This window comes from Hippocampus bargibanti, linkage group LG17 (assembly GCF_051943395.1).
Source record: "Hippocampus bargibanti isolate YZ-2025 linkage group LG17, ASM5194339v1, whole genome shotgun sequence".
Classification (NCBI taxonomy): domain Eukaryota; kingdom Metazoa; phylum Chordata; class Actinopteri; order Syngnathiformes; family Syngnathidae; genus Hippocampus; species Hippocampus bargibanti.
Window position 1 is genome coordinate 2,723,752 of NC_142750.1, and position 13,749 is coordinate 2,737,500.

At 39.8% G+C, this 13,749-nt stretch overlaps 2 protein-coding genes across 11 annotated transcripts in view; one reads left to right on the forward strand and one right to left on the reverse strand.

Annotated features, from left to right (window-relative positions):
- pvalb6 (parvalbumin 6) overlaps positions 1-10,012 on the reverse strand; it is a 25,645-nt gene extending 15,633 nt beyond the window's left edge. The window contains exon 1 of one of the 2 annotated variants that reach the window (XM_089019474.1): positions 9,878-10,012. Coding sequence is in view for 1 of the 2 variants with exons in the window: in XM_089019473.1 (XP_088875599.1) it covers positions 4,543-4,576 (34 nt within the window). In the remaining variant the exon portion in view is untranslated. Of the gene's footprint in view, positions 1-4,542; positions 4,701-9,877 lie in introns of those variants that run through there. The other variant, XM_089019473.1, reaches the window with a different exon arrangement.
- Positions 9,902-13,749, forward strand: part of csf2rb (colony stimulating factor 2 receptor subunit beta) — a 16,208-nt gene continuing 12,360 nt past the window's right edge. For 4 of the 9 annotated variants that reach the window (XM_089019453.1, XM_089019451.1, XM_089019452.1 and 1 more), the window contains exons 1-2: positions 9,902-10,041; positions 13,707-13,749. The exon at positions 13,707-13,749 is cut by the window's right edge. Coding sequence is in view for 3 of the 9 variants with exons in the window: in XM_089019446.1 (XP_088875572.1) it covers positions 10,022-10,041; positions 13,688-13,749 (82 nt within the window). In the remaining 6 variants the exon portion in view is untranslated. Of the gene's footprint in view, positions 10,042-12,586 lie in introns of those variants that run through there. The other 5 variants (XM_089019446.1, XM_089019449.1, XM_089019447.1 and 2 more) reach the window with 2 other exon arrangements.

Here is a 13,749-nt window from a genome sequence, read left to right on the forward strand (position 1 = left end):
AATTTTGACTTTTAGGACTACATAAACAGTCAATGTAGCGTAAAAAAATCTTAGACTCTCTCTTTTATCGGAAAAAAAGTGTAAATTCCTAAATTATATGCGTTTGGAGTTATCTGACTTTGAAATGAGGGCGGCTGTCCAAAATACAATGCAATACATACATATTGCGCTTTAACAACTGAAGCTGTAACAAAGCGCTAACAAGGAAAATAGGGAAATGCTGCCCCCTCGATAGATATCTAGAAGGCTATACAGCTACATAGCTAACAGGAAGTAACTCAAATAGATAGAAAGTTATCTAGATAATAGATAGCCAATAAATAGCTCGAGAGTAGAGAGAGAGAGAGAGAGAGAGAGTGAGAGAGAGAGAGAGTGTGAGAGAGAGAGAGAGAGAGAGAGAGAGAGAGAGAGAGAGAGAGAGAGAGAGAGAGAGAGAGAGAGAGAGAGAGAGAGAGAGAGAGAGAGAGAGAGAGAGAGAGAGAGAGAGAGAGAGAGAGAGAGAGAGAGAGAGAGAGAGAGGTAACGGATAGCCACTCAGATAGGTAGCTAGCTAACGGATAGCCACTCAAATCAGAATCAGAATCATCTTTATTGCCAAGTATGTAGAACACACAAGGAATTTGTTTCCGGTAGAACACGCTGCACTAGTATCGTCGTCAAAAAAAAAAAAAACTGCTAAGATAGGTAGCTAGCTAACGGATAGCCACTCAGATAGGTAGCTAGCTAACGGATAGCCACTCAGATAGGGGGCTAGCTAACGGATAGCCACTCAGATAGGTAGCTAGCTAACGGATAGCCACTCAGATAGCTAGCCTGCTAGATAGCTACAGCATCCTTGGTTGTTAGTTTGCAATGACAACAATAAAATACACTAATCGTTGTTTATGTACAAATATTGACAATAACAACATCCAGAAAAGCAGCGCTGTGGCCGCTTCAAGAGCAGCAATTTGGGATTTGGAGATACAAAACCTGCCTTAAAGGTAAGCCTGCAAAATGTCAATGTTGATCCATTTTGTTGCCAATCGATTGTCATTTCTGAATCTGACTAGCGATCATCCTGCAATGATTTGGAAAGGAAAAATATTATCTGTTTCTTCTCGTGACTTCCACCAAAACATGGGAATAACATGCATGGCTTGAGGATCTGGAACTGTCGCGGCTTGGAATTGAAGCGGATTTACGTAGGACAGGAGATGTGAGACGATCTCTTTTCGTCAACCGATGCTACAGGTTCGTGTTGGTTTTAGACATTTAGCTTTTAGCAGACTGCATATTCCACCAATATGTCCCTGATCCACTGGTGAAAAGGACGCCTTGATTCTCTCCTCTTTCATCTAGAAGTGCTTCATACAACTGAGGGTGCAGAAAGTGCTTAAGATTGACGACTGTCTGTCTAACATTATTTGTTATTTTGTTTTTTTTGTTGTTTTGACTTCAAGATGGCGCCGCGAGAGTGGCTGCCTTTACAGCAGCTCCTGTATTTTGTTTTTGCTGCTGTGAAATGTTAATTTCTCCACTGTGAGATAAAGGCTCATCTAATCTAATGTAAAGTAATCTAATCTAATCTAATCTAAAAGGATGCTGCGGCCATTTTGCTGACTAGAAATGGGAACTGTGTGTCACCTACTGATTTCTCTAAAACAAATGGATCAAATTGAAAAGGCAAGATAATCTCATTTCTGTGATTAAAAAAAATACTTAACCGGATGATCCCTTTAAAGCACAGCACAGAATGTGTGTGTGTGTGTGTGTGTGTGTGTGTGTGTGTGTGTGTGTGTGTGTGTGTGTGTGTGTGTGTGTGTGTGTGTGTGTGTGTGTGTGTTTGTGTGTGTGTGTGTGCGCGTGTGTGTGTGTGTGCGCGTGTGTGTGTGTGTGTGTACGTTCCTTCATTTGAAAATGCTGCAGTCTTCGTCATGCTTCTCTGCCTCCCAGTGTGATGCAAGAGCCTTAAGCCCCACCCCTTTTCAGTGTTTGAGTCCAGTTAGGTTTAGATTGGATTGGTTGTTCCTTTATTCGTCTCGCAGTGGAGAAATTTACATTTCACAGCAGCAAAGGGAGAGGAAAGGAAAAAAAGAAGTACAAAAACAAAATACAGGAGCTGCTGGAAAGGCAGCTACTCTCGGAGCGCCATCTTGAAGTCAAAAGAACAAAAAAAAAACTCCTGAAATATGATTGGTTAAATGCTTAAATACAAAAACACACATCTGGAAGCAGGGCATCATGGGAAATATAATGAAAGGAAGCTGAAAGACAATTTGGAATTATTTAATAAGATTGATGGACAAAATATAATTAATATAATCAGTCTGTGATTCTGATATTTTATTATTATTATATTATTATATTTATTTTAGGCCAGCAGAGAAGGCTTTGCAGGCCTTTATGGTCGATAGTTGATAACAGTCTCTTCAAAACATAAAAAAAGGATGAGGCGAAATGACATTTCATGATTTATCTGCCACCCCTCCCCCCGTTTGTGTCCATTTCTCCTTTCCTCTCCACACAATTGTCTCATTCACCATCCCATGCACTTTCCATCTCTGGACATATTTCGATTTCAGCTTCTTTTTGTCCTCTTGTCTCTTGGTGAATGGAGCCTCTTCATCACCTGATTACGACGTCCCTTTTCGACTTGGCGGACAACATTCGCCCATCAGGTCCCTCCCGCATTAGCGCCTACCCAAATAATGAAAGAAAGAAAAACACTTTGTGTTCTGGACCAATGGGAGAGGCGAGATATTGAATAGGAGAAGAAAAACGAAGCGGGAAGATGGGTGTGGGTGGGGGGGGGGGGGTGGTAAAAAAAAATCACAGTTTAGAAGGTTTAGGACTGTTGACATTACGAGGCTTTTCAATTGTGTAAACAGCAGACGTAGCGAACGGCAAAATGGCGGCTAGTCGTGGGACAGAACATGCTCATGAGAGCCTTCCAGGAAGTAATATTTATCTTTTTTTTATTAATTAATTTATATTGATGGTTTTTTTTTCATCCAAATAGGCTGTCATCCTTAGAGGAAGTCATCAAAAAATAACTAGCAAGCTGGAAGTTAGAAATTCAACAAACCAACCCATGCAGACCTGCTATCTCCAGAACTACCTTTGCGCAGGTACGTCTGACTTTCATGTGCAAAAAAAATGTGTCCACTCCAGTGCCAGGGTTTTTGTCACTGTCACTCAAATTCCAGGAGCCACAGAAAATTGAGTTTTAGGACTACATAAATATTCAATACGACGTTAGACACCTTAGACTCTCTTCTTTCATCAGCAAAAAAGGGTTAATTCCTAAGTTAAATAGGTCCGGAGTTGTATGAGCTTGAAATGGAGGCGGCTGTACAAAATACAACGCTATACATATACAGGTAACATTCGACTTACGACCGAGTTCCGTTCCGACCAAACGGTCGTAAGTCAAAATGGTCGTAAATCGAAATCCATTCAAAATGTTGAATAGAGACTCGTTGGCTAAATAAACTGCCAAACTCCCCACCCCTCGGGTGTCATCACGCAGTCGATTGCTGTGCGAGAGTGAGATGCTGGCTGCCTGGCCAAAATTGTTGTACGCATTGCCGGCCTGCTAGCGCGTTGCGGGAATCAAAATTTTAAAAATAGGGTTTGTAGGTTGTGGTCGTAAGTACGGGTAGTCCTAAATCGCGCTGGTCGTAAATCGGATGTTAACTGTATATTGGTTTATATAGCACTTTATTATTGGTTAGCTAATCTCGCTGTCTAGCGGGCTATCTATCTAGCTATCTAGCTGGCTTCCTTGCTGGATATCTATTTGATATCTATTTGCTAAATAGCTATCTATCTGGCTACCTAACTAGCTATATATTTGCTATCTATTAGCTATCTATTCGTAGTCCATTCGCCAGCTAGCTAACTTTCTATTTGAGTTATTCCATGTTAAGTGAACGCTAGCGCGTGTGGCTGCCGCTGCTCGCCCACAGAAAAAAACTTATCCTGTGACTGTAAAATGACCTTGAGAGCTTTGAAAGGTGATAATAAATGAAATGTTGTATTATGATGATGATTATTATGATGATGATGATGATTATTATGATGATGATGATGATGATGATTATTATTATATAGCGCTTGAACAACAGCTGATGCTGGAACAATGCGCTAACATGGACAAAGGGCAAATGCTGCCCCCTCGTGGAAGGGAGAAAAAAAACTAATTTCCAGAGGTCTGACCAGTGCTTTATCGGCACCCCCTCGCTAGAAAAACCTACATCCGAAGAAATTTGTGAATGGCGCTCAACGTCATATTTTCAATTCGCAAATAAATTCGGGAATGGCAGTGTATGAGTTATGAGTGTTATGATTTTTTTTTAATGGATCAATCAATCCTACATGCGCTCTGCTAGCATCCAACCCAGATCCTCGCCACGCCATTTCACTTCGAGTGCCATTCTCACCCCCCCCCCCGACAATTTCGTGCCCCGTTGCACAAGTACCGCCAAGTATTGACGGATGATTGTTTGCGACTGCCTGTATGTACGCAGACAAGCGGTAAGATCGCTAACGTCCACTTACCGTGACTCCAATGTACACTTGACTCCATTATCATTTATATTACCACGCTATTTGCTCATGAGCGTCTGTAGCCGCATGACTGCACATGGTACCCCCCCTCGCCCTCCTCGAAACCCCCTTCAGGGCAATTGGATGTCCAAATGTAGCATTGCCTCGTATCTCTTAACCCCACCAGCGCTGCCCGGTCATCGGCAGCAGTTGACACCCTCTCCCCACCCGTCTTCCCGCAACGCCGCCGGCGTCCGCGGAGTGCGCACGCCTTTTCTGCTAGCGCTGACCTTGCAGTTCGAGCACTTTTCTTACATAAAGACAGGGGGGGCGGAAACAAGACATTCCCATGTTCGGCATGAGGCGTTGGGGTCTCGCCCGGGGGGCGGGGGGTCTGCTAGCGGTGAACTGGCTTCTTACAAAAGGGAAAGTGGGCAGCGGCAAAAGGGGGTCAGCAACACCAATAGTCGCATTCACTTTTGAGATGCGGCCATTCATGAAGCGACAAAAGATGCAGACACCGGAAGCAAGTGAACGCCGCGGGGTGAGGGGGGGGGGTGAACGGCGAATATACACAAGTGACTTCGGAGTAGTCGTGATACGCTATCGTGTCGAACGAGGGTTCAGTATCTGGGTCTTGACTGCTTCCAATTCCGCTACTAGCATGATGCAATTATCGCGACAATCGATATTTTACAAACAACAGTAATACCTTGGCTTACGAACTTAATTGGTTCCCAGACAGAGTGTGTAATGCGAAACGTGTGTATCCCAAAAAATAATTTCCCATAGGAAACCATTAAAATGAGAATAATCCGTTCCCAGGTCCCCATAAAACATACTTTTCTACTTTTTAATTTTCTAAGCCTTAAAACTACAGAGACCGAAAAATAGTTCATATGCCAAGGTAAAATTTTCACAAATTTAACGTTCGTAAACAGAAAATTTTGTAAGCCAAGGGGTTCGTAAACCGAGGTATCACTGTACTCTAAAAATAAAATGACTCTTTCCCGAGTGACGAAGGCTTGGAATGGCCTGAACAAAATAGGTCCTTTAAAAAAAAGAGAGCAGGTTCTAAATGAAGAAAAGTCTCAATCCATTTTCACCCGTGCAGCGTTCCCACCTGACAATGGCTTTGCTAATGATCTCATTTAAGAGGTCATGTCTTTTCTAATTAGAAACGCGTTGAGTCTCTTTGTGCTCGGCTAACCTTTAGGCGTCACTCTATTGTTAGCAACTTTTGGACATCTTGTTGCTGCCATTTTTTTCCCCGTAATTGAGCAAACGCAAGTTCTGCCTTATGGACAGGAAGTGGTTCGTTCAGATGTTTTTGTTGACATGTGACATTGCAAAAAAAAAAAAAATAATAATAATAATAATAATAATAAATATAATAAATTGAACTCACAAGAATACACACTTTGTAAACCCTTAAATCATTCCCAATCCGTGAAATGTACAATTTAGAATTAAATAAATAGATGCATCAATATATGTTTTTTTATTATCATGATGATATAAATAAATAAATAAATAGTCGAACAGATAAATTAAATAAAATAAAATAAAATAAAATACAAAAAAATAAAATAAAATAAAATACAAAAAAATAAAATAAAATACAATAAATACAATAAAATTAAATTAAATAAAAAATTAAATAGGTAAATGGATAAATGGATAAATAAATGCATGTATACATTGCTAAATCAACATAAATAAGTTGATACATTGATATAAATAGATAGGCAGATGGATGGATGGATGGATGGATGGACAGAAGAATAAATGGATAGTCAGACAGATAAATAAATAGATAATTTGATACATTGATACATCGATATAAATAAATTGATTAATCCATATAAGTAGATAGGTAGTTAGCTAGCTAGGTAGACTGATAGCTTGATGTGTCTGTGCTAGGTAGCTAGCTAACTTGCTAGATATGTAGACAGACGGAAAGACGGAATGACGGAAAGACGGATAGACGGATACACTGAGAGATAGATAATAGCGCCATCTGGTGAATAAGTCTTGCACTTGTAAGGCAAAAAAATAAATAAACACTGCACAATGTGTGCAATTTGGTCCTACCACCTGAGACCTCACATTCCAATCCATATTACTTGACGTTCCGCCTCCCCCGATGACTTTTCCAAATATTGGCCAAACGGCAGCGGCAGATATTTCTCGATATGTCAATTGCATCCCCCTCATAATTCCTTATTAGTGGGTGGCAGCCATGCAGGCCAGGGTGCTAAGCACACACAAACAAACATACCCAGAGCAAAATGTCAACGCTGAGTCCAGTTTGAGTGTAAAACAAGCCCCCTTGCCCGCCGATTGTCTCACAATTGGAGATGGACATTTTATCGTGAGTGTCCTTTTCTGTTGGTGACCAGATATTCACCCCGAAAAGTGACAGCGAAGCCACCGAATGCAATTAAAAGACAACTGCATATGCTAAATTCAGTTTTTGTCATTTTAGCAAAAAAAATAATAATAAATAAATAATCCCACTTTTATTCTCTTATCATCTCGTTTTAATTAACGTCCTTTAACAAGTGGCCCCAACGCGAGGTTAATTGCGCTTTTCACGGCAAAATTAGCGGCAATGCAAATTCTCACAGGGCGACCGTTCTTGCTAACGCTGTTTTAATTATTCAGCTAAACCGGCAGCGAAAGTGTCCCAATGAGGTGGCCCTTATGCGCACAAGTCAAATTGTTCATCACATCACTTGCCTTTTTAAAAATATCTAAATCGAATGAAATACAATTTGGTTGCAGATTTATTGTTAAAGCGATTTACAAGATGAATTTTTCACGAGAAAATGGACACTAAGAAAGGTCGGATGTTTATTTCCTGGCAAATAGTACCCTCTAGTGGACTTGTAGTTAAATCACACCATACTCTTGTCAGTCTGGATCGATTCCGACATAGCACTACTGAAGGCCTAGCCATGAAATCCAAGGTTGGCCAACTTCTTTGACATTCTGAGCTCTTTCCTCACCAGAAGCTAGCACAGCTAGCATCAACTTTATAATAATAATAATAATAATAATAATAATAATAATAATAATAATACATTTTATTTTCAAGCGCCTTTCAAAGCTCTCAAGGACACTTTAACAAGAAATAAAATACAATTATAAATAGAAACAAGAGATAAAGCTACACAGAAAATGCGATTTTAAATAGGTATGATAGGACTATTTTATAATCTTTCTGTTCATCATTTCGATTACTGCTGATTGACTATTTAGACCAGGGGTGTCAAAGTCATTTTTTGCCGCGGGCCACATTGTAGTTATGGTTTCCTCTCGAGGGCCGTTATGAATTTGGGGAACCCATTAATATGTTTAAATCCCTTCAAATATTACATATAGAGCACACAGCAAATTAATGAATAACTCGTTTTCAAATCTGAAGTCAAGAATAATGACTTTTATTGTGGTTGACATCCAAAAATCTAAAATTTTGGCTCAGATTTTAGCAATCATCATGGAATTGAACAAGTTTGATTTGCTTTCGCGGGCCGAAAAAAATGATGTGGCGGGCCGGATTTGGCCCGCGGGCCTTGACTTTGACACCTGTGATTTAGTCCAATTCAAGCGAAGAACATGAACCAGGAGAAGAACAAAAAACAAGGTGGGTTTTGAGAAGGATAACAATGGATCGCGTTGATAGCAACATTTTAGCTAGCGTCGCGTCTCACCTTGATGCAAATTAGCACCAGAGCATCACAGGCGTCATCTGAAACCTCCTACTCCTGTATTCATTCACAACACGTAACCACGTATGAGATCGAAAAGTGATGTCAGGGGCAAAACATGCGACAGGTCCAATGTCAAATCACAATCTGGCAACACCTGTCAGCTCTCTGCTGTCAATCAAAGCCTTTAATTGGATCACATATAGTCAAAATAACATCAATGGAAACCTAAACATCTGGACCGCTGACACAGGTCAAATTTCCTAGTCGACTTTCCGTCTCAACGCCTCAGAGATGGCGAGAACGGCGAGAGCGGTCGCACCTGAACGGCACTCTACCTCACCTGTTTTCAAACCCCTCCCCACTTCTCTGTCCCTTTTGATGTCTTCCTGTCACTAAGTGAGTCGCCACCCAGCTCTGAGCCAGGAGCCTTATATCACACGTGACATTTCACAGTCCGCGGAGCTTGTTAAATTATACAATTCCCCAGGAAATCAAGTGTGGATGTATTCATATCTATTCCACCTGACTGCTATCTAATGGGGAAATTATAATAAGAATAATGCATTTCATTTATAAGCGCCTTTCAAAATTTACAAGGTCACTTTACAGTCACGGGATACTGCAACGGTGGCGAGAGTGTTTTTCTGTAGGTGAGCAGCGGCAGCCACACGCGCCGGCATTCACTCAGCCCGGAAATTACTCAAATAGAAAGAAAGCTGGATAACTAGCTAATAGATAACTATTGAGATAGCTATCCACATTTAAAAACTATAATAATAATAAAAATAATAATAAAAATAATAATAAAAATAATAATAATGATATAATAATAATAATAATAATAATAATAATAATAATAATAATAATAATCATCATCATCATCATAATAATAATAATAAATTTTATTTTCATGCGCCTTTCGAAGCTCTCAAGGACACTTTACAGTCACAGAAAAAGCAGAGAAAAAAAAACAGATACAATAATCAATAAAATACAATTATAAATAGAAACAAGAGATAAAACTACGCAGAAAATGCGATTTTAAATAGGGGGGTTATGTATGTAAAAAATTCCGTGACTGTAAAGTGTCCTTGAGAGGTTTGAAAGGCGCTTAGAAATTAAATGTATTATTATTATTATAATTATTATTATTATTATTGTGATTTTTATTTTTATTTATTTATTTATTTATTTATTATGATTTTATTTTTATTTATTTATTTATTTATCTATTTATTTATGTATTTATTTATTATTATTATTATTATTATTATTATTATTATTATTATTATTATTATTATTATTATATATTTTATTATTTTTTTTGGGGGGAGGCCATGGGACATCCGTAAGTATTTTTGCACCCTTATTATTTCATGATATGCCTTTTGACTCCCATTATGGGGTTTTCAGACTTTATTTCGGACTTTTTGATTCACTCATCACCTTGTTGTCATTATCATGATTTACATTGCTTGCCTTTAAAGTCTTTTTTTAACACTCTTCTCCACTTTTCCACACCTGCACCAATATCATATTTTTATCCCGTTTATCTACTTTTTTGTCCCCCTTTTTTCTCTTTCATTCAGACCAAAAAAAAAAATAATAATAACGTCTAAAACCAGACTTACCTGCACCGACAGAGACTTGGTCGACCCGAAACACCTCCGAGTCCTCGGCAGTTTGGAGGGAAAGCAGCAAACCTGCAAAGCTGCCGATGTGGAGGACGAAGAGCGTGAGACCACTGGAGAGAGAGAGGTAGAACGAGAAAGTGGATGAAGGCAGCGCTCTGGAGGTGAGATGAAGGGGGAAAAAAAAAGGAGAGGGAGGGAGATAGAGTGAAGGGAGGGAGGGAGGCGCCGGATTGGTATAGGAGGGTATTGTGTGATGTTGAACGAGAGGGGGAGAGAGGTGGAAGACAAAGAAAAGGTAAAAAGGCATCAAGGAATGAAAGAAGTAGAAAAACAAAAGCTGGTGGAAAGGCAGCCACTCTCGCGGCGCCATCTTGAAGTCAAAAGAACAACAAAAATGAAATAAAATTACATTTCACTGTCATCGCTGGACAGCTCTGGGGCCATTGTGTTTTTTTGCGCCTGTAATGGGCAGCATTTTTCACAGTGGATTTGTCGCTGCTTGGAATTGAAGCGGATTTACGTGGGACAGGAGATGTGAGACAATCTCTTTTCGTCAATGGATGCTACAGCTTCGTGTTTGCTTGCAACATTTAGCTTTTAGCAAACAGGTACATTTCACCGTGACGTCCCTGATCCACTGGTGAAAAGGACGCTTTGATCCTCTCCTCTGTCATCTAAAACTGCTTCATACAATAAAGAGGGTGCGGACAGTGTCTTTTGTGTTGTGTCACTTTATTTAGTTATTTTCCGTTGTTTTGACTTCAAGATGGCGTCGCGAGAGTGGCTGCCTTTACAGCAGCTCGTGTTTTTGGTTTTTCCTACTTCTTCCTTTCCTATCCTCTTACTTTCATCACTTTGCTGCTGTGAAACGTCAATTTCTCCACGGCGAGACTCAGAAAGGCTAATCCAATCCAATGTGGATATTTCAGTACAGTTGTACTTTCAAAATGTAATAATAATAATTATAATAATACATTTCATTTTTAAGCAACTTTCAAAACTTTCAAGGTCACTTTACAGTCACAGGATAAAGTTTATCTGTGGGTGAGCAGCGGCAGCCACATACGCCAGCGTTCACTCAACCCCAAAGTAACTCAAATAGATAGAAAGCTAGCTAGCTAATAGATAGCCAATAGCCAGTGAGCTAGATAGCTAGCCAGTGAGCTAGATAGCTATATAGCTAGCCAGAGAGCTAGATAGCTAATAGATAGCTAGCCAGCTAGACAATATAGCTAACTAAAGATCTTTTTAGCTAGCTTTTGTAGTGCTATCTTACAGTCAGGCAGCTAGACAGCTAATAGCTAGCTAGCTAGCTAATGGATGGCAAATAAATAGTGAATAGGTATACAGTATATGATATATACCAATTTGTCTAATCCGACTCCATTTGTACGGCCGGTGTCATTTCTACAGACAAGGTGATGGATTATCCAAAATAAGGACAAAATAACGCGGGTGTCGGTCATATTTATCAAACAGTGTCAAGCAGGCCCGGAAGAGATGAACAACATTTCAATGACTAAGTCAATCTCTCTCCTGTTGTTGACTGATAGCGTCGCTATTTGCGGCGCGGCGCAAATATTCTTTGAGTCTGATGAGAGCATCATCTAAATGAATGCAATCAATTCTCGCCGTGTAACTGAGAGAAGGAAGCGAGAAAGAAGAAGAAGAAGACGCCTAGGGGGCTCCTACGGGAAAGCAAGTCAATTATCGGACACATTATTAAGGACGACGTACTTATTGTTAGCGGAGAGAAGAGATACGCGCAGAATGCCGCTAGCTGATAAACAGCCGGAGGAGACATTTTCTTTATCCCGTCTCATTCATTGGGAGTTTCTTGCTATCGCCGCGCATACTGTACAACGCACGCATCCGCATATTGTCGTCGTAGCACAATTGCCTTTTATTACAGCCCAATTTTACTTGAGAAGAATACACGGAATGGGGAAAATAGCATCGTGTCCGCTAAGGAGCGCTCGCTCATTTAAATGACATGCGCGCTGGATATGAACAGCGCGTGTAGATGCTAGCCTGTCATTGTTCGCAATACATATATATATATTAGTTTATATAGCGCTTTAACAACAGCTGAAACTGGAACAAAGTCAGTCACAGGATAAGCTTTTCTGTGCGTGAGTAGCGGCAGCCACACGCGCCAGCGTTCACTCAAACCGTAAGTAACGCAAATAGATAGAAAGCTAGCTAGCTAATGGATACAGTAATAATAATACATTTCATTTATAAGCACATTTGAAAACTCAAGGTCACTTTATGGTCACAGGATACAGTCGCTAATAGATAGCTACCTAGCCGGCTAGATAGCTAGCTAGATAGCTAAACGATAGTTAGCTAGATAGCTAGCGAGTCAGCTAGACAGCTAATAGATAGCTAATAGCAAATAGATAGTTAGGTAGCTAGCTTGATAGCTACCTAACTATCTATTTGCAAGCTAGCTACCTAACTATTTGCTATTAGCTATCTATTAGCTGTCTAGCTACCTAACTATCTATTTGCTATTAGCTATCAGCTGTCTAGCTGACTCGCTAGCTAGCTAGCTAGCTAGCGAGTCAGCTAGACAGCTAATAGATAGCTAATAGCAAATAGATAGTTAGGTAGCTAGCTAGCTAGACAGTCATAAGTCTTCTCTCATAAGGAATTCTGTCAAACGGAAATTCCTTAATCTGGAAAAAAATCGTATGTATTAACTTTTTTTTACTTTTTTGAGTTTTAGGACTACATAAACATTCAATGCTGCTGACTGTAAAGTGACCTTGAGAGTTTTGAAAGGCGCTTATAAATGAAATGGATTATTATTGTTCTTATAACATGGAAAAAGGGAACTGCTGCCCCCTTGTGGAATGGGAAAAAAACAATGCCAGAGGTCTGACCAGTGCTTTATCAGCACCCTAGGATGAAAAACAGCAAAACCCAAACAGATTCAGGAATGGCACTCTGTCATTTTTTTCAATTCCCGAATAAATTCGTGAATGGCAATGAATGAGTTAAAAAGACTCCTAGCATGACCATTCAGTGTCGGGTCATAGTTTTGTTTGTTTCGTCTTGTGACGTTTTAAAAACATGCTGGTTTTGTTCACTACTTTGGACCTTTTGGTTCTGACGACTTTGTTGTTTGAGATATTGTTCCTTCATTTTGTGATGTTTTACTAATGGTTTTGTTTGCTACTTTGGATATTTTGGTTCTGACGGCTTTGTTGTTTGATATGCTGTTCTTTCGTCTTGTGAGGTTTTACTCGTTTTGTTTGCTACTTTGGACCTTGTGGTTCTGATGGCTTTGTTATTTGAGATGCTGTTCTTTCGTCTTGTGATGTTTTACTCACGGTTTTGTTTGCTACTTTGGACCTTTTTGGTTCAGATGACTTTGTTTTGCAATGTTGTTCCTTTGTTTTGTGATGTTTGACTCATGGTTTTGTTTGCTACTTTGGACCTATTGGTTCTGATGACTTTGTTGTTCGATATTTTTTTCCTGCTGACTTTATTTAGTAATAGAATTTGTCAAATACACCCTGCGAGAGCAGTTTGAAGGAAATATGTCTCACGATTTATCGAGAAACATAAACTACATCGCAATAGTTGCCTTTCTTGCGAAACAGCTGATGAAGCACCGATTAAAACTTGACACCAGGGCGCAAAAAAAAAAGGAACTTGTTAGAGAGCAAAAGGACAGACATTTTCAAGACGGGGCTGTTTTTCTACATTTGAGGCTGTGCAACCACTGATTTCTTCCATTCGATTACATTCAGCCCACCTTCTCTCGTCTTTTTTGTGTGTGTCGCTGTAATCCCAAAGGAATCGTTGTGTTTATCAGGATTTAACACCTGTGGCGGGGAACCTGTGGCGAGCGAATGCGG